General features: G+C 46.9%; 2 protein-coding genes across 2 annotated transcripts in view; one reads left to right on the plus strand and one right to left on the minus strand.

Annotated features, from left to right (window-relative positions):
- LOC121724762 (regulator of nonsense transcripts 1-like) lies at positions 1-19,681 on the plus strand. Its single transcript, XM_042111529.1, has 24 exons — positions 1-368; positions 879-1,021; positions 1,242-1,331; positions 1,425-1,592; positions 1,709-1,889; positions 2,680-2,841; positions 3,603-3,690; positions 3,958-4,056; positions 4,830-4,938; positions 5,030-5,189; positions 5,677-5,795; positions 6,826-6,990; positions 7,530-7,644; positions 8,154-8,297; positions 11,444-11,657; positions 11,835-11,952; positions 12,075-12,231; positions 12,326-12,468; positions 12,736-12,910; positions 13,684-13,765; positions 14,023-14,184; positions 15,033-15,256; positions 15,651-15,773; positions 17,381-19,681. Exons 1-23 carry the CDS (start codon positions 198-200, stop codon positions 15,768-15,770), a joined length of 3,309 nt encoding a protein of 1,102 aa, XP_041967463.1. The 5' UTR covers positions 1-197; the 3' UTR covers positions 15,771-15,773; positions 17,381-19,681.
- ddx49 (DEAD (Asp-Glu-Ala-Asp) box polypeptide 49) overlaps positions 19,377-20,177 on the minus strand; it is a 6,272-nt gene continuing 5,471 nt past the window's right edge. Inside the window, exon 13 of the mRNA XM_042111566.1 lies at positions 19,377-19,947. Within this exon, the coding sequence (XP_041967500.1) occupies positions 19,786-19,947 (162 nt within the window). The 3' untranslated portion in view covers positions 19,377-19,785. The remainder of the gene's footprint in view (positions 19,948-20,177) is intronic.

The raw sequence follows: 20,177 nt of genomic DNA on the forward strand, positions 1-20,177 counted from the left end.
AGCCGAGCTTTCCGTTTATTTTCTTCTGATTCCAAATTCTGTTTGTGTTCGAATCTAGCTTGCTTACTAGATTATAAATGCTCGAGTTTCTCATTGGAAATCTTCTGCGATAAATAGATAAAATAGCTGGCGACGGATTTAAATAACCCCGTGTATAGATACAACAGTGTCTTGCAAACCACTGTCAACTTGTGAAGATGAGTGTGGAAGCGTATGGGCCGAGTTCTCAGACTCTAACCTTCCTGGATACCGAGGAAACTGAGTTGCTCGGAGCTGACACTCAAGGCTCTGAATATGAATTCACTGATTTTACATTGCCTAGTCAAACGCAAACTCAAGGCCAAACTCAGAGTCAGCTGGATAATCAGGTTTGTAATATTCCTTACGGGCTTATGTTTACCTTCTTTGCTCTCCAAATCTAGATTAGCATACGGTAGTTGCTAGCAAGCGCTTGGCTCATAGCTAATGTTAACACTAATCTAACACTAGCGAGCACTAACTGTAAGTTACCTTACTTGCTAGCAATGTGATTTTTATAAGGCAGCGGCAATGCATTTGGCTTTTTATCTCAACTGAAAATGATAGCTATCTGCTTATCAAAAGATAACGTTAGGCAGCGCCGCGCAGCAGGTGAGCTATGCTAGCCAACATATCGACAGCATTGCTATAGATAGCATGCTGCTAGCTAGGTATCATGGCCCCAGTGAAACCACATTGCGCCTGCCACTACTGGGATGGCTAACGTTGGATAGCAGAAACATGTATGCCGAGAAAGCCTCTCAGATGCCAGACGTATTCGTATATTTATTTTGTTTTGTATGGACTGTCTATTGACTTACTGTTAGATAACATGGTATCAACTCTGTGTGTTTGTTTAGGTAAATGGCCCCGACGAAGTTTTACAGAATGGACCACTTGATGACTCTGTTGCTAAAACAAGTCAACTTTTAGCGGAACTGAACTTTGAAGAAGATGAGGAGGATGCCTATTACACCAAGGATCTCCCGCTGCATGCCTGCAGGTCAGGTTTCCTCATGGCGTCTATTTAGTGATACCAAAAAGAAAATCCTCAAAATCCCTCCAGGCCTGAAGTAGCTTGTAACGTTAATGTGATGTACCCTATTGGTTAATACTTTTGTAATGGGATCTCTTTTTTTTGTTTTTTTCATTTAATGTGTGATTTGTGTTCCATTACCATCAACACCACAATGCTTTAATGTCCTGTATTCTCCTCTCTATAGCTACTGCGGTATCCATGATCCAGCATGTGTTGTGTACTGCAACACGAGCAAGAAGTGGTTCTGCAATGGGAGAGGCAACACCTCTGGAAGGTACAGTGCATGCTAGAATCAAAGTCGATCATGTCCACAGCAATTTAGGCAGCTTCAACTCAGAGATGAATTATTATTGATTCTGTTTTGCAGCCACATTGTAAATCACTTGGTGAGAGCCAAGTGTAAGGAGGTGACTCTCCACAAGGATGGGCCCCTGGGAGAGACAGTGCTAGAGTGCTATAACTGCGGCTGCCGCAACGTCTTCCTCCTCGGCTTCATCCCAGCCAAGGCCGACTCCGTGGTCGTGCTCCTGTGCAGGTGAGTCCCGCGGACGCTCACGGGTTGTCGTCTTGGCCGACCGGCTGTACGGTGATGTAGCGCCGGTAGCGTGTTTTGTCCTGACTAAAGCGGAGCGCTGTTATGTCCACACACAGGCAGCCGTGTGCCAGTCAGAGCAGCCTGAAGGACATCAACTGGGACAGCTCTCAGTGGCAGCCGCTGATCCAGGACCGCTGCTTCCTGTCCTGGCTGGTGAAGATCCCCTCCGAGCACGAGCAGCTCCGCGCTCGCCAGATCGCCGCCCAGCAGATCAACAAGCTGGAGGAGCTCTGGAAGGTTCGACCGCAACTTACAGCAGCCCTCTCTGGTGGTGGTGTTCACTAGCGTTGGAGATGGGTTGATTGCTGGTCTGAAGTCTGAAAAGCATTTGTTTATAACCAAGATAAATGCTTTTTTTTATAAGCTTAATAAGCCAGCATTACTCGGGACACCAGTTCAGCATGTCCATTGTCTTGCATTCAAATGATCTGGTGGTTAATTAAGCAATAAGCCCCGAGAGGCTGTAGGTATAATTATGTATAAGTATATATACTTTTTTGATCCCGTGAGGGAAATTTGGTTTCTGCATTTAACCCAATTGGTGAATTAGTGAAACACAAACAGCACACAGTGAACACACAGTGAGGTGAAGCACACACTAATCCCGGCGCAGTGAGCTGCCTGCTTCAACGGCGGCGCTCGGGGAGCAGTGAGGGGTTAGGTGCCTTGCTCAAGGGCACTTTAGCCGCGGCCCACTGGTCGGGGCTCGAACCGGCAACCCTCCGGTTACAAGTCCAGAGTGCTAACCAGTGGGCCACGGCTGCCCAAGTTACACTGATTCTACAACAGCTAAGGGATGTTGTTAGGCACGACGCGCTAGCGTTTGTATCAGTTATGGTAGCTCAGTAATATAGAACGAAATGCGGTCAAGGTGTATGTTTATGCTGGAACGGCATCGATCCAAACACCAATGAAGGACCGGAACTATCAGTTTTAGAAGTTATATTAACATTATACTCAAGTTGGTTAGACACTTGGTCAAGAGTGCTGTGCTTTAAATAATCCCTCTGATGTGTTGTGCTCTCAGGACAACCCCACGGCGACCCTGGAGGACCTGGAGAAGCCCGGAGTGGACGAGGAGCCGCAGCACGTGCTGCTGCGCTACGAGGACGCCTACCAGTACCAGAACATCTTTGGGCCTTTGGTCAAGCTGGAGGCCGACTATGACAAGAAGCTCAAAGAGTCCCAGGTATGCCACCGCTCATGGGTAGAACTCCACAGTGGACTGAGTTTACATGGACTTAAGTGTCCCAGTTATGAGGCCTATTCTTGTTTTGATCATATTTGTGCTGTTTATATGAACACAGAGAACCTGGTTATTAATATCCCTTTATACATGATAAATATTAGCATCCCAGTTACCAGCAATAGAGCTCTACGTATGTAGTCAGCCACTCTCTGGCATAAGGTGTACACGGAATAGTATCTCAGCATCTTATGGAGTACTAGCTACTAGCTAGCATAACTGAATTTCTCATAATCCGGGATAAGAGCTTATCCGGGGTTCTGAAATCGAGACATGATGTTTACATGCGCAAACACTAAACCAGGATACTTCAAAATCCCGATCATAGCTGGGATACTGAAGTGCATGTAAACACAGCCATTGATGGACATCCAATAGCGTACGAAGTGTGGTGCGTCTCTGGCTGAGTTCTAATGCTCTAGCTGTCTCTAGTCAGAGGAAGTGCATCACTGTCTCTGGCTGAGTTCTAATGCTCTAGCTGTCTCTAGTCAGAGGAAGTGCATCACTGCATTCCAGAATACTATCTGCTTTTAAGGCACCAACACACCCAGCACCAGTTGGGTGTCCTAAGTACTGAGCTAATTTCATTGGCAGCATGTATTAGGTCTTTTTTATGTGGGCAATGCCATGTGGACTGCAGTAGGTCTCAACTGGCATCATTCACTTACTCTGCACTGACTGACAATTGTGTTACTTCTCCACAGACCCAAGACAATATAACTGTCAGGTGGGACCTGGGACTGAATAAAAAGCGGATTGCTTATTTCTCATTACCCAAGACGGATTCAGGTGGTAATTCATCCAGCTTTTTATTGCCTGCTCTCCTGTGGTTGTGCTGCTCATTACCTTGAGTCCTGCATTGCATGCATGCCAATCATGCTGCATCTTTTTTTAATTTTATTTTAGTTTTATTTGTCTGTGTGTCCAGTCTAAGTCATTAGTTTAGTAGTGCATGTTAGTGGTTCCCATCCATTATTGTTATTTGGGAGTAAAACTGTGTGTTTTGTTTGTTTGTTTGTTTTTTCCCCCTGTTTACTACTTGTGTTTGTTTGTGATCAGATATGCGGCTGATGCAGGGAGATGAGATCTGTCTCAGGTATAAAGGTGATCTGGCTCCGCTGTGGAAAGGGATCGGACACGTCATCAAAGTACCAGACAGTATCTTTTCAGCTCATGTGGGGTAAAAGCAAAAACAGCCGTGAGGGCATATGCCAAGAACAACCGCTATAGGCTGAGGGGTATACTATAGGCTGAGGGGTATACTATAGGCTGAGGGGTATACTATAGGCTGAGGGGTATACTATAGGCTGAGGGGTATACTATGAACAAGAGCTATAGGCTGAGGGGTATACTATGAACAAGAGCTATAGGCTGAGGGGTATACTATGAACAAGAGCTATAGGCTGAGGGGTATACTATAGGCTGAGGGGTATACTATGAACAAGAGCTATAGGCTGAGGGGTATACTATAAACAAGAGCTATAGGCTGAGGGGTATACTATGAACAACCGCTATAGGCTGAGGGGTATACTATGAAGTATACTATAGGCTGAGGGGTATACTATGAAGTATACTATAGGCTGAGGGGTATACTATGAAGTATACTATAGGCTGAGGGGTATACTATGAAGCCATGTTACTGGCTTACCCAGGTAACTGATCTCAAAACAATATGTTTTTTTTTCAATATGTGTTCTTTTGAAGATCAGCGGTTTATCCTGAAGTCACTGGGACGTACTACTTGTAGTTAGTATACCCCTCAAGTGTTCTACTTGTAGTTAGTATACCCCTCAAGTGTTCTTTTGAAGATCAGTGGTTTCTCCTGAAGTCACTGGGACATACTTCTTGTACTTGTCAAGTGTTTGAACTGTTGGTGTTGGATTTGGGGGCGGGGTCTAACCAAAGTCGCAGTCCTTGACCGCTTTGCTAAGATTATGGAGATGAGATTGCAATTGAATTGCGAAGCAGCGCTGGAGCACCCATTGAGGTCACACACAACTTCCAGGTGGATTTTGTGTGGAAGTCCACCTCCTTTGATCGGTGAGTAATATAGTTAGTGTTCATTTTGATTGACGCTTTTTCTATGTTTGTGGATGCTTCTAACCGCTTGTTGTGTTTTGTGTGTTGACAGAATGCAGAGTGCCCTGAAGACCTTTGCCGTGGACGAGACCTCCGTGTCCGGCTACATCTACCACAAGCTCCTGGGCCACGAGGTGGAGGATGTCATCATCAAGTGCCAGCTGCCCAAGCGTTTCACTGCCCAGGGCCTCCCTGACCTGAACCACTCTCAGGTGCGCTCTCTCTCTCTCTCTCTCTCTCTCTCTCTCTCTCTCTCTCTCTCTCTCTCTCTCTCTCTCTCTCTCTCTCTCTCTCTCTCTCTCTCTCTCTCTCTCTCTCTCTCTCTCCCCCCTCCTTCTCTTTCTCCTTCTCTTTCTCCTTCTCTCTCTCTCTCTCTCTCTCTCTCTCTTTTCAGTCCTAGCTGAGCTAGAAAGCATGCAGGAGTGTGTCTGGTTTTCTCTGTGTTGCTTCATAGGTAGATAGAGAGACAGTTAAACAGCAGTTAGGTCCAGTCAAACTATTTATTAATTTCTGATTGGACGAGAGATATTCCATGAGTCATCACAAGTAGCGATATCTCAGGAGTCGGCCGAGTCATAGCCATGGCCATATCTGCAAGCAATGCCACTCTCACTCATGCCATATTGCTCAGATATATCCCTCTGTGATGTGTGGTCCAGGTGTATGCTTAGCTATATCCCTCTGTGATGTTTACTCCAGGTGTATGCGGTGAAGACTGTTCTCCAGCGTCCTCTGAGCCTCATTCAGGGGCCACCTGGAACGGGCAAAACGGTCACCTCGGCAACCATAGTGTATCACCTGGCCAGGCAGAACAATGGGTAAGTAGGGACGTCTGTGCGCTTGCTTTCCCGGTGTGAGGATCACTGGCAGTCTGTCAGTCCCCACTGAATGAATAAATGATTAAACCTCAAACCACACACTAGCAGCGTTTGTGTCAAACGGTGGTGTATTTTATCACACAAGGTTCCTGATACTGTTATTGATTTTTGTACTGAGATTAGCAAATCAGTACAAGCTGGTTCCAAATCTTTTTCTGAGAGTAATTGAAACAGTCCCCAAACACCCATTAATCATCCGATCACCTGAGTCTTTATGTTTATGTGGCACAATATGATCTTGTCCTTTGATTAGCAAAAGGTGTGATGTGCGTGAGCTCTGGTGCCATGCCCATTCCAGCGCAGCACCTACCGGGCGTGTGTCTGTTTGGTGACTCAGAGAGGAATAAGCCTTTCTCCTTTTACCTGTCCTGCACACCTCACAACCCCCGCCCCGGATTGGAATTTTATACTTGTTATGAGGAGAACAGGCAGAGAAAAAAAAAAAACGAAATATGAGTTTGACCTCTGTCTCTAGTGACTATCTATCTGTTGTTTAAATGTTTGAAGCTTTTGTACCTAATGCTGTGTTTGGTCCCTTTGTCTTGCTGTAAAAAGCCCCACAACACCAGACCATTTCACCTTTATATCTGACTAAATTATTATTTTCAAGTAAGTTGAATTTGGTAGGTGTTGTGGGGGACTGTTAACTGATATTTAATTCGATAGAGTAGACTATATTTTAACAGGCTGCATGAATGTTATATGAACTTGGCCCTGCAGTAAATGTTTGAGTGAAATGTCTATATGGCTGTTGTGTCCGGCAGGCCTGTGCTGGTATGAAATGTCTATATGTCTGTTGTGGGTTGTGTCGGGCAGGCCTGTGCTCAGTGAAATGTCTATATGTCTGTTGTGGGTTGTGTCCGGCAGGCCTGTGCTGGTATGAAATGTCTATATGTCTGTTGTGGGTTGTGTCCGGCAGGCCTGTGCTCAGTGAAATGTCTATATGTCTGTTGTGGGTTGTGTCCGGCAGGCCTGTGCTGGTGTGTGCTCCCAGCAACATCGCGGTGGACCAGCTGACGGAGAAGATCCACCATACAGGCCTGAAGGTGGTCAGGCTGTGTGCCAAGAGCAGGGAGGCCATCGACTCACCCGTCTCCTTCTTGGCCCTGCACAACCAGATCCGCAACATGGACAGGTCAGTCAGGACATTCTGGATGACCTGTCATTGAACCCACTCCTGATGGACTCCATGTAAACAGAGCTGAGCTCTGGTTGGAGTTGCTCACTGTGTAAACAATGTGTCATTTCGCTCTGATGCAACTTTTCCCTGAGTTTCCCCAGAATTTGGTGATTTTGCATTGAGGTGGTGTTTTAATGCAGTAAATGTGTATCTGTGTGAGTCTGCTGTAAGGGCCTTGTGTGTGTGTGTGTGTGTGTGTGTGTGTGAGAGAGAGGGAGTTGTGAGTGTGCTGTAAGGGCCTGGTGAGTGTGCTGTAAGGGCCTGGTGTGTGTGTGAGTATATACTGTAAGGGCCTGGTGTATGTGAGTGTGTGTGTGTGTGTGTGTGCTGTAAGGGTCTGGTGTGTGTGTGAGTGTGCTGTAAGGGCCTGGTGTATGTGAGTGTGTGTGTGTATATACTGTAAGGGCCTGGTGTGTGTGTGTGTGTGTGTGTTTGTGTATACTGTAAGGGCCTGGTGTGTGAGTAAATGTGTTGTGGTGTGTGTCCCGCTGTAGCATGCCAGAGCTGCAGAAGCTGCAGCAGCTGAAGGACGAGACGGGCGAGCTGTCGTCTGCGGACGAGAAGCGCTACCGGGCACTGAAGCGCACCGCCGAGAGAGAGCTGCTCATGGTGAGTCCTCCTGGCTCTCCTGTGAGCTCCGCAGGGTACGCTGGCCTCTGATGACCTCTGCAGGGTACTCTGGCCTCTGATGACCTCTGCAGGGTACTCTGGTGACCTCTGCAGGGTACGCTGGCCTCTGATGACCTCTGCAGGGTACTCTGGTGACCTCTGCAGGGTACTCTGGTGACCTCTGCAGGGTACGCTGGCCTCTGATGACCTCTGCAGGGTACGCTGGCCTCTGATGACCTCTGCAGGGTACGCTGGCCTCCGATGAGACGGCGTTACGGTTCATGTGCTGTTCCAGAGGTCTTCAGTAAACCTTTTAACATGTGATGACGACTCCGTCCTTCCACTCTGAAAAAGCTTGTTTTGCTTCAGTAGCGTATATCTGCCGTCTCAAATACTGTGCACTGGGTGTCGTATGTATTGATTGGTTGTATGTCTGCACTACCCCACTGTAAAATGTGTGGTGTGGTGTGATGTTTTCTGAGCACGTGTGTCTCCCTGGTCTCCTCCAGAATGCTGATGTTATCTGCGGCACGTGTGTCGGCGCGGGAGACCCGCGTCTGGCCAAGATGCAGTTCCGCTCCATCCTGATCGACGAGAGCACGCAGGCGACAGAGCCCGAGTGCATGGTGCCCGTGGTGCTCGGAGCCAAGCAGGTATGTTTGCCACGCCACGCCATGCCATGTCCGGACTAGTGTTGCACGGTGTATCGATACTAAAAAGGTATCACGATGCCTTCACGCAAAAAACGATACGATTTCCGACGTTTTTAGAATCGATACTTTATTAAAATTAACGTTCTGTGTCTGCGTGAACTGCTGCTCTCACTGCTCCTTGCACGCATCTAGGCAAGTGGGCGTGTCAAGCAGCCAGCTCTGAGTGAGTGAGTGCGCAGCCAACGTCAACATACAGTAGTTCTTTGCCGACCGTCCTCGACCTTGTGGATAAAACAAAAGGTGAAGTGAAATCTGCAACTATTTCGGATACATCGCGAATAGTGAAGGCAAGCCATCAGGTACACAGAGGCCCGTTTGTGAAATATGTTTCAAAGTCATTTAAAAGCAGTAGGCTACGCATGGAACTTGGCTAAACACCTCGCAGACATATCCCAACATTTTTGTTCAAAGAACGACAGGTTAACGTATAGAAAACACGACTAAATGGTTAGTGCCAAGTTCTTCTCTTCTGTTTTAGTCTAGCCTAAGTCAAACGAGTATGGTTCTCTGGGATAAAGCGAACCTTCCTTCATCAATGAATTTTGACGAGACATAACGAGCTGTAATCATAGGGTGCTAACGTGATGAAAGCGCAAAGTTCACACCAGAATAACATTACCATAACTTGTAAACAATCTATTTCATGTTCGGTCAGTACTACTGGTAATATTTGTCATGGCATGTAGACTGCAATTTGTTCAATAAGTATTGCCCAGATGTAGAATAGGCTACCCGAAATGCGCTAATTAAAGCCCACAGCATATAATACCACCAAAGCGTGTTGAGTCCTAATAATAATAGCGGCTTATTGTTACGTGGTAGCAAATCATGTTATCAAAGAAATAGACGTAGGCTAATGTAGGAATGCACACAGACATATTGCAACAGGTAATGGTGTAGGCTACTTGTACACTGGGCGCAAAGAAGACTATCCTCACATTTTTCCCTTTGCAACTGTCAAAGAAATCCCATGAACACGGGAAGGCCTAGGGAAGCCTATACTGTACATCAGATGGCCTAAAGATTAGGCCCCTCTGCATAGCATTCAGTGATCTGCATGCAGTAATTTCAACACTGACCTTGATCTAGCCTAGTTTGGCTATTTAAAGCTACTTTATTGGCAAAACACAACACAATGTAAATGAACTATAACAAAAAATAAAGGACTTAATCACACAAAGTAGGCCTACTATTTTACTGACTATAAAAATAATAATTATGTAGGAAGTTTAAAACCCAGAATTGACCTGCACACTACAAAAGTGCACCGAATTCAACACAAATGACTCGATACACTTGGAGGAGGTATGAGTCCTTTCTTTTCCAGATATCTTAGGATTTCGCCGTAGTATCGTTTCAGTATCGAGCATCGTGATATTTATGGCAGGTATCGTATCGAAGTCATAATTTTGGTATCGTGACAACACTAGTCAGGACGTTACGGACGCTCTCTAAAACAGCATGAGTTTACTACAGGGCATAGCCTTGTAGCCCCATAGATCTTTTGAGGAACTAAAGAGTCCCTGATCTGTAGAGAAATGGGAACTGGCCTGCATGGTGTTCCTAGTAATGAAATGGAACATGCTGCGTGATGTGGGACTAGTTCACTTCATTGGCTCTGACACACAAGCCTACACGTGTTGTCATCTTGTGCACATTAAAGGAAAATTCCGGTATTTAGCACTTTGAGTCCCTTTTCTGGTTTGTTTTGGATGAACTAGAGTGGTGGACACCGAAATTTTGATGATTGGTCCTGTCTCGACTTTTCTGACTCGTTTTGAATCGCCTTTGACTTCTCAAAGTGGCTGCAAACAGGCATACTGTAGGCTACTCAAACATGTCCTAAAACAACCCTTAACGTTCGTTCTCAAAACTGTGCAACTCACCGAGTGGTTAGTGGTGTTTGTTAATTATTAAAAGCAAATATATCGGCGCAATGTATGATTTCCAGCCGTCTTATTTGCTATTGTGGAACTATTCACAACCGCTCAATATTTGAACCTGAAGCATAGACGGTGGCGCAGTAATATCAACGTGCAATGAGTCTTCCAACAGAAATCAATGGGATTTTACAAAATGCCAAATAAAACACGACAAACTGTATTTCACTACGCTACTTGTTTTGGAACATCAACAAACACCACTAACCACTCGATGAGTTGCACAGTTTTGAAAACGAACGTTAAGGGTTGTTTTAGGACATGTTTGAGTAGCCTACAGTATGCCTGCTGGCAGCCACTCTGACTAGTCAAAGGCGATTCAAAACGAGTCAGAAAGGTCGAGACAGGACCAATCGTCAAAATTTCGGTGTCCACCACTCTAGTTCACCCAAAACAAACCAGAAAAGGGACTCAAAGTGCTAAATACTGGAATTTTCCATTAAGAAGGAACTTTAGCCTTGAACTAAAATTGGCTCTTGGACCTTCCTCAATTTGAGAAATGCTGTACTCCACGCATCATCCAGTTGAAACTGCAGCACCAGCTGCTTCACAGCTGTAGCTCTGCAGACTATTACAACAAATAAAACAGACTGGAGCACACAGATTAAAATCTCAGTCTTTACTTAGTGCAAACAAACACCACTAGCATTTCAACACTTCTGTATCTTCCTCAGAGTCCAGATGTCTGACAGATGTCTGATGTTAGAAAGTAACAGACAAAAGGCCTTACTGTTAACAAGTGGCTATTTTCATTTCCCTAGTGGCCTACTGGTTAGGGCTTCGGACTTGTAACCGGAGTTGTGCCGGTTCGAACCCCCGACCAGTAGGAACGGCTGAAGTGCACTTGAGCAAGGCACCTAACCCCTCACTGCTCCCCGAACGCTGCTGTAGCAGGCAGCTCACTGCGTCGGGATTAGTGTGTGCTTCACTGTGTGCTGTGTGTGTTACTAATTCACGGATTGGGAGAAATGCAGAGACCAAATTTCCCTCACGGGATCAAGAGTATATATACTTATATACACTAGGACAAGTGTCCATCTAACTGTGTTCCTAGTGTTGCACTAGAGCAAGTGTCCATCTAACTGTGTTCCTAGTGTTGCACTAGAGCAAGTGTCCATCTAACGGTGTTCCCTCCCGCTCCATCAGCTGATACTGGTGGGCGACCACTGCCAGCTGGGCCCTGTGGTCATGTGTAAGAAGGCGGCCAAGGCGGGGCTGTCCCAGTCCCTGTTTGAGCGGCTGGTGGTGCTGGGGATCCGGCCCATCCGCCTGCAGGTGCAGTACCGCATGCACCCTGCCCTCAGTGCCTTCCCCTCCAACATCTTCTACGAGGGCTCGCTGCAGAACGGGGTCACCGCAGGTACGTGTGGGACATCACACCGCCCAAACACAGCAGCAGATTAACCCATGGAAGCACGGCAGAATGAGTGTTGATTGTCAGTGTTGTTTTTCTGTGGTATGAATAAACATGCTCTGTGGTTTGTTATTGTGCTGTCACTCACCCTGTTGTTTATGTGTTGTTGTTTATGTGTTGTAGGTGACCGTGTGAAGAAAGGCTTTGACTTCCAGTGGCCTCAGCCGGACAAGCCCATGTTCTTCTACGTGACCCAGGGCCAAGAGGAGATCGCCAGCTCCGGCACCTCCTACCTGAACAGGTGTGCACCTGCACCAGAGCCACCTCTTCTTTAGAGAGCGAGACGTCTCATTGGAGTACGAGACATTGTGAGTAGAGAGCAATGACTCCCAACGCTGATGTGAATATGTTCTGCCCCCACAGGACCGAGGCGTCCAATGTGGAGAAGATCACCACACGTCTCCTGAAGGCAGGCGCCAAGCCCGATCAGATCGGCGTCATCACTCCCTACGAGGGTCAGAGGTCGTACCTGGTGCAGTACATGCAGTTTAGTGGCTCCCTCCACACCAAGCTCTACCAGGTGCGTCTGTCCGTCCTTATTGATGTGCGTTTCCTGAGCAGCACTAGTAGAGTTCTTCTGACCCCCTCTGACCATTCTTGTGTTTCCTGAGCAGGAGGTGGAGATTGCTAGTGTGGACGCCTTCCAGGGCCGGGAGAAGGACTTCATCATTCTGTCCTGTGTGCGAGCTAACGAACACCAGGGCATCGGCTTCCTGAACGACCCCCGCCGTCTGAACGTTGCTCTCACCAGAGCAAGGTCAGTACCCTGCGATGTCTTGGCCATGCCAGATACCCATGAACCCTGTGCTTTGGTTCAGTTCATCTCTACAGACAATCCAAAAGAGAGAGGTTAACTTGCTGCTGAAGGAAACGGCCATCCTACATGTTTTGTGTGATGCTTGCTGTGACCAGTTGATTGGGCAGTGTGAAATAAAGTCTGAAGTATATACCGATTGTGTGTTTGACCCCAATGTGTGTGTGTTTGTGCGTGTGCGCGCGCGCGCGCGTGTGTGTGTGTGTGTAGGTATGGCGTGATTATCGTGGGCAACCCCAAGGCCCTGTCCAAGCAGCCTCTGTGGAACCACCTGCTGAACTACTACAAGGAGCAGAAGGTGTTGGTGGAGGGGCCTCTCAACAACCTCCGCGAGAGCCTCATGCAGTTCAGCAAGCCCCGCAAGCTGGTCAACACCATCAACCCTGTGAGTACCGCCGCTAATGCTTCACCAGTCCAGTACCGCCGCTAATGCTTCACCAGTCCAGTACCGCCGCTAATGCTTCACCAGTCCAGCAGGCAGGACCAGGTCAGGCCCCTCTTGTCCTGATACCAAAAATCCTGTCCTGTGATTCCTCCACTCCAGCTCTCTCTGCTTGTTCTGGCTCTACAGTACACCCTGTATAGTACACCCTCTACAGTACACCCTGGGCAGTACACCCTGTATAGTACACCCTCTACAGTACACCCTGTATGGACCCTTTCAAGAGAGTTCCATTATCAGCATCATAGTTGGCCCCACAAGGCTTCCGTTTTAACATTCCATATGTTATCTTAATGCAGAGGAAGTAGATTGGGGCCCAAATAGAACGTTCAAGCATTGTTTTTGTTTTTATTGTTGAAAGGGTCTATAGTACACCCTGTATAGTACACCCTGTATAGTACACCCTGTATAGTATACCCTGTATAGTATACCCTGGGCAGTACACCCTGTATAGTACACCCTGTACAGTACAGTACACCCTGTACAGTACACTCTCTACAGTACACTCTCTACAGTACACCTTCTACAGTACAGTACACTCTCTACAGTACACTCTCTACAGTACAGTACACCTTCTACAGTACAGTACACCCTCTACAGTACACCCTGTTTATACGAGTAGATTTATGTAGGCGGTCCATAAAGCCACCACATAATGCATGCATGCCTATTCTGAGATTGCGTTGATCTAATTGTTGTCGTGTGTGTGTGGTCAGGGAGCGCGCTTCATGACCACGGCCATGTACGACGCCAGAGAGGCCATGATCCCGGGATCTGTGTATGACCGCAGCAGCACAGGTGAGTCGCGTCTCGTCCACCTCAAGGGTCACCAGCTGTGACCAGGGTTCTGAGTAGCACATTACATTTTCACCAGGTGAGGTGGGACAAAATTATTAGTTCATCAATTTGTTAATAATTATTGCTATTAAAGTTTTAAAAATGCACTGTTGTAAGCAGTGCATGTAGTACTTAGTCGTACTGAAATGTATATTTCAGCTCAATCTGTCCATCTCCAGCCCATGTGAGTGAACACGTCGTGTTTAATGTGTTCGCAGGTCGTCCATCCAACATGTACTTCCAGACCCATGATCAGATTGGCATGATTGGCGCAGGGCCCAACCACGTGGCAGCCATGAACATCCCCATCCCCTTCAACCTGATGATGCCCCCGATGCCCCCACCAGCCTACCTGGGCCAGGCCAACGGCCCCGCGCCTGGTAATGCCCACCACCACCCAGGCAGAGTGCTCTCACATCAACACACACACACACACACACACACACACACACACACACACACACACCAACCAACCAACCAGGCAGAGCACTCTCACATCAACACACACACACACCACCCAGTCAGAGCACTCTCACATCAACACACACACACACCACCCACCACCCAGTCAGAGCGCTCTCACATCAACACACACACACACACACACACACCCACACACACCACCCAGTCAGAGCACTCTCACATCAACACACACACACACACACCACCCAGTCAGAGCACTCTCTCAACACACACACACACACACACACACACACCACCCAGTCAGAGCACTCTCTCAACACACACACACACACACACACACACACACCACCCAGTCAGAGCTCACATCAACACACACACACATACATACCAGTCAGAGCTCTCTCTCAACACACACACCACCCAGTCAGAGCTCTCAAATCAACACACACACACACACACATACATACCAGTAAGAGCTCTCTCTCAGCACACACACACACACCAGTCAGAGCTCTCACATCAGCACACACACACACACATACCAGTGGATCGGTCGTAACGCTGGACTTTGGAATCAGTTGAACCCATGGAAGCACAGGAGTGTAAAGATGATGTTTGCAGGACTTTACAGTGAAGGGTCAATGCCCTTTCAAACACAACGTTTTCATTCCTATAACATTAAAGTCTCTGTAGTAGTTTACATCATCATCTCAGCTGGGCTGTCTGTATAGGATGTGCTCTATTGAGCTCTCTGGGCGTGTTGTGGAGTGGGAGAGTAAAGCGGGATGCTCTTGCGTTCCTCCAGGGCGCGGAGGTCTGAATAAGGGCAGAGGAGGGCGCGGCGGGCGCCAGAAGACCCGTGGAGGTGCCACCCACGGGGGCGGCCCGGGCACCATGGGCAACAGCCAGGCCAGCCAGGACGTGGCGTCCCAGCCCTTCTCCCAGGGGCCCCTGACGCAGGGCTACATCTCCATGAGCCAGCCCTCACAGATGAGCCAGCCTGGCCTCTCCCAGCCAGAACTCTCACAGGTAACACACCAGCCCGAACTCAACACACTAGCCAGAACTCTCACAGGTAACACACCTGCCCAAACACTCACAGGTAACACACCAGCCCGAACACTCACAGGTAACACACCAGCCCGAACTCAACACACTAGCCAGAACTCTCACAGGTAACACACCTGCCCAAACTCTGTTTCCTCTTACCTAGCTGTTACCCACAGACATTTACAGTACAAACCAAGCGATGTTCGGCCCAGTTAGTCCTGTGGTGACCAAAACATCAATCCTGTGTGGGATTTACGATCATTCAAGTGCATGACAGGAATGTGACGTTCTAAAATCTCTGCTTTGCTTGCTAATAATGCAAATAAGTAGTCTTGCACTACTAAACTCTCTGCTGTGTTGATGTGCCTTCCAGGACAGTTACTTGGGGGATGAGTTCAAGTCCCAGATCGACGTGGCGCTGTCCCAGGACTCTACCTACCAGGGAGAACGCGCATACCAACATGGCGGAGTTACTGGACTGTCACAGTATTAAAATGTGAGTGTGTTGGCCGACAGTGGGCAAGGTAACATTAAAGGGACTGTGGGCAAGGTAACATTAAAGGAACTGTGGGCAAGGTAACATTAAAGGAACTGTGGGCAAGGTAACATTAAAGGGACTGTGGGCAAGGTAACATTAAAGGGACTGTGGGCAAGGTAACATTAACCCTTAGAACCCGATTGACGCAAAGTGCGTCAAAAAACACACCCTTTCTTCTGTTACATTGCTCCAGAGCTGTTCATCGCAGCGAGATGAAACCTTTATTGCATGACAGAGCAGAAGTGGGGCTTTCCAAATCAGATGAGAGGGGACACAGGGCTATCCATTGGTACCATGTTTATCGATCCTTCTGGCTTATAAAAACAGACGAAGTGACTGCAAAATAATAACGTCATGTACACAAACCAACCCATTACTCTCGTTTGAATTACTCGCGGAACCGTGATCGGATAGACATGCCACGCATGTCAGATGAAAGAGGAGACTCAGAGCCATCATTTGATACCAAGTACAAGTACAAAATAATAACTTCATATAGCTGGACTTACCCCACGTTTTTGTCTGTTCTTGTGGCAAAGCATGTTTATAATCCAACGCTATCGTGTGTTTCTCTATGGCAAAGCATGTTCATAATCCGGTTTTGAGATCCTTGCAAATTCCTGCATGGCATCCAATTCAAGGCTCACATTGCATCCCAATTAGTTCAACAAAGAAACACCTTTTTTGCCTTTACTTTGTTCATGGCAATGCAGTAAAGAGTTGAGAATCATTATGAGTGCTTACACCATAGGCACGCAGGCTAACACGCAACCTCGGGTCAAGTCAGGTCAGATCAGTTCGTGTCACAGATATGAAGCGCAGAAAGGTCATTTTTCATCACTAAATAAAAAAAGGCATTTATTTCCGTAAATCACACACCACATATTTCTGTAAATTGCTCAGCCCCAGAGTATCCCTCCAACATGGCAATTACATTGCCCGATTCAGGACAGTCTGCCCTACACACACATGAAATGCATGTAGGGCTAGGAGCTAACATGTCGAAGTATAAGAATTTTTATAATACGCTTTTTATATTTTAATTCTTTAAAAATCAAAATAATAATCTGCTGAAAAAAACAATATATAATATGTGTGTGTGGCACTTAAAATGACCAGAATAAATCCTTATGAATAAAGGTAGTGAAAATGCCCTAAAAACAGCTCAGGGTTCTAAGGGTTAAAGGGACTGTGGGCAAAGTAACATTAAAGGGACTGTTTAAAGGGGTGAAATGTTGAATTAAAGGGACTGTTTAAAGGGGTGAAATGTTGAATGGCTGCAGTGCCACTGACATTACATCAGATCTTTTACATTTGTCATCTCTCATGCACCTTTTATTTTTCCTTAGTTATTTCCTTAATTTTAGCCTCCATTTGGATGGTGGTAGGCATTCAATAGGGCAATGTTAACAACTTAACAAACTTGGACACCTTTATCTGATTAAGACTGTATTGCTCTTCTGTAAGCTAGCAGCTGAATGCACCTGTCAGTGAGAGCAGCCAGTGATGATTCTGGGATGCGTATTTCCATCCCCATGGTAACGTCCTGTCCTGTTGTTCCTCAGGGTGGTGACTGGATGAGCTCGAGGCGTAAGCTGAGCTTGGTCCAACTGCATTTTATTCTGGGGAAACACTAAATAAACAGAACATGGAGACCTGATTTCCTCTGCCACGACGGGAGCACCACTCTGATGGCAACAGGAACGGAACGGAGAGCAACCAATCACAGGAAGGAGGAGGAGCACCAACCGGAGAGGAGGAGAGCGAGAGAAGGGGAACAAACAGGACTGCGGCATGGCTGGCAGCCTGCGGAGAGAGAGAGAGAGAGAGAGAGAGAGAGAGGACGGACGGAGAGAGAGAGAGAGAGAGAGAGAGAGACGGAGAGGACCTGACGCTCGGTCTGTCCCGCGCCAATACGTCCTCTCTGATGAGTGCACAACTCTCACCCCCCACACACCCCCCCCCCCCCTACGCTGGGGCCCCTCTCTGGAGGAGGCGCCAGTGAGCTGGGGGGCCGGGGGGGCTCTCTGAGCAGAGAGAGGGAGGACCGAGGGAGCACACCCCCGTCCAGAGGCCGAGAGAGGCGCAGCTGCTGCACACTGACACAGTAAAGTTTGACCTTCATCTCCGAGCTGACTGGTTGTGAGACCTGCTTCATATTCTGACATGGGTGATCAGAGTCCTGTGAGAGAGAGAGAGGGAGAAAGAATTGGTAGATTTGAACTCGTTACGCAGATCCGGGCTGATCCGATGGCCAGCGCAGTTTCCAAAACGAGCTGTTAAAAAAAAACAAAAAAAACAGGAACATTTAATGGCGCAGTCTCTGCCCTGAGCTGTGGCTCCTGCGACGTGCCCAGCTTTTAATTTTAACCAGCTTTTAGCCCTGAATGACCACTGACGATGGCTCAGTGAAATCGCAGATCTTTAGTAAGATGATTTTAAAGTAAAGTGTGAAATTTGTTCCAGGCCTGATCCTAGGTATGGACCACGACAAGTTCACTGTCCCAAATTAGTTTTCTTCCCATTCTAAACCTGCGGGGAGCACGCATCCCAAAACCACATTCAACAACGTGACATAAGTTCCTTCTGTATTTGGTGTGCTTTTGAAAACATGTCCAAGTTGTTTATCAATTCACTGTCATTACGGTATTCTGCACCAATTTACCATTTGTTTTTTCTGGAGTCTTGAAACTGCATTGCTTAGATATGTGACCAAAACTCCACTCGGACTGTGATCTTAATGCTAGATGAAATGCCACGTTATAGGACTTGCTGTGTTTTTGTTCTTCATACCACTTTTTCATTTAATGGCAAATGATTTTACAGTGGTGCGATATAAAGTCTAAATGTACCACAATTATCCTTTTAGATCATCAAATCCTGTTGTATGCTTAGTTAGAACACGTGATTATAATCAGCTCTCTCCGAGGCCTTCTGTCTTCAAGGGCTGCTTGGAAATTAGATCAAGGCAAACTGTATGGCCTACTGAAATGGTTTAAAGCTTTTACTATCTTTCCCAAGATTTACTAAAGAGTTTTAGTTGATCCCTTGGTATTCCTTGCTGGGCCTTCAGTTGTAATTTCTAAAGACCCAGAGAAACATTTTGAAACCAGCAGATGTATGTCAACGTAACTTTGGATAATGAAATTACAAGACTTTTGCAGCACTTTGCTGTGCTTTACCTTTGCCCTGTACCCTTCTGTCCACTGCTCTGCTTTTAGACACGTCCCTTCAAATGGTTCCTTTGACTCCTGAGGACAAACTAGGCTTGAGGAAGATCAGATTGATTTCAGTAAGCTATATAGTGAACTAGACACTCCCCCAGTAAACTAGCACCGCCAAGGGAGCGCAGGAGGGAACAATGTCTTTAAAAACATTTCATTTAATGACAATCATGCCGATAGAATTTACATTTCGGTGAGAAGATTAAACCTGTGTGTGGGAAACCAATGCTAGATATGGAAGTGATAAACATGGCAATTCCTAGCTCAGTAGCGACACAATGATGGAGACTGAAGCCAAGAACCAAATACAAGCCATAATATAACACAAAAGCCAGGATTGCAAACATTTGAGATTTTATTTTTTCTGTCCAATCTTCCCCAGAAACTGAAATCCCTCTTCCTGATATTCTCTGCTAGCTGTCCACAACCACTGCTGTGGTCTCCCAGGGGACGAGAGTAGTTTAGTTGGCCCAGCCCTGGCACCCCATGGCCCCACAGAGTCACAGAGGGTGCCGTACACCTCACATGTGATGTTTTCATGTTGGCTTTGAAGGCTGTTTTCACCCGTTGACCTTGTAATCACATTCCTGTGTGGTTGATTTTATTTGATTTTTCCCAATAAAGCTTAAGCGCTCATATCCACTCAAACGTGTAAGTGGCATTTCTGAGTCACTCTCGGGGGGGGGGGGGGGGGGGGGGTCAGTACAAAACACACATGTTATGTCCTGCTCGTCGTCTGGGTTTTATTATGTCGCTTCTTTGTTGGTTTTACTGCTCCTCTGTGCTTTCTTCTGACTCGACTTGCCTTGCTGCTTCTCAATTGTTTTCTGAATTTTTTCCTTGAATTTCTTCTTCTGTTTCTTGATCTTCATGAGTTCAGCTTGCCGCTTCTGCTCCACATCCGGGTTCTGTGATGTCGTCAAAACAAAACAAGTCGTAAGGTCCCACTGTGAACCAGTCCTTCACATTGAATCCAATGACCGTATATCAACTGTAAGGCCACTTTTGCATTTATGGGTCATAACACATCACTTGGGAAATCAGACTTTCTTTGAGCACACTCCTTTAACCAAAGGCAGACATCATGCAACCTTTACACAGCCTATTACAAGCATCATGCAACCTTTACACAGCCTTT

The sequence above is a fragment of the Alosa sapidissima genome, chromosome 12 (assembly GCF_018492685.1).
Source record: "Alosa sapidissima isolate fAloSap1 chromosome 12, fAloSap1.pri, whole genome shotgun sequence".
In the NCBI taxonomy this organism is placed as follows: domain Eukaryota; kingdom Metazoa; phylum Chordata; class Actinopteri; order Clupeiformes; family Clupeidae; genus Alosa; species Alosa sapidissima.

Bases quoted from the DNA above. Each gene is read 5' to 3' on its own strand.
- LOC121724762 (XM_042111529.1), top strand. From the start codon at position 198: ATGAGTGTGGAAGCGTATGGGCCGAGTTCTCAGACTCTAACCTTCCTG. The intron at 7,645-8,153 runs GTGAGTCCTCCT...GGTCTCCTCCAG, and splicing joins CCGAGAGAGAGCTGCTCATG to AATGCTGATGTTATCTGCGG. The intron at 14,185-15,032 runs GTAATGCCCACC...GCGTTCCTCCAG, and splicing joins GGCCAACGGCCCCGCGCCTG to GGCGCGGAGGTCTGAATAAG.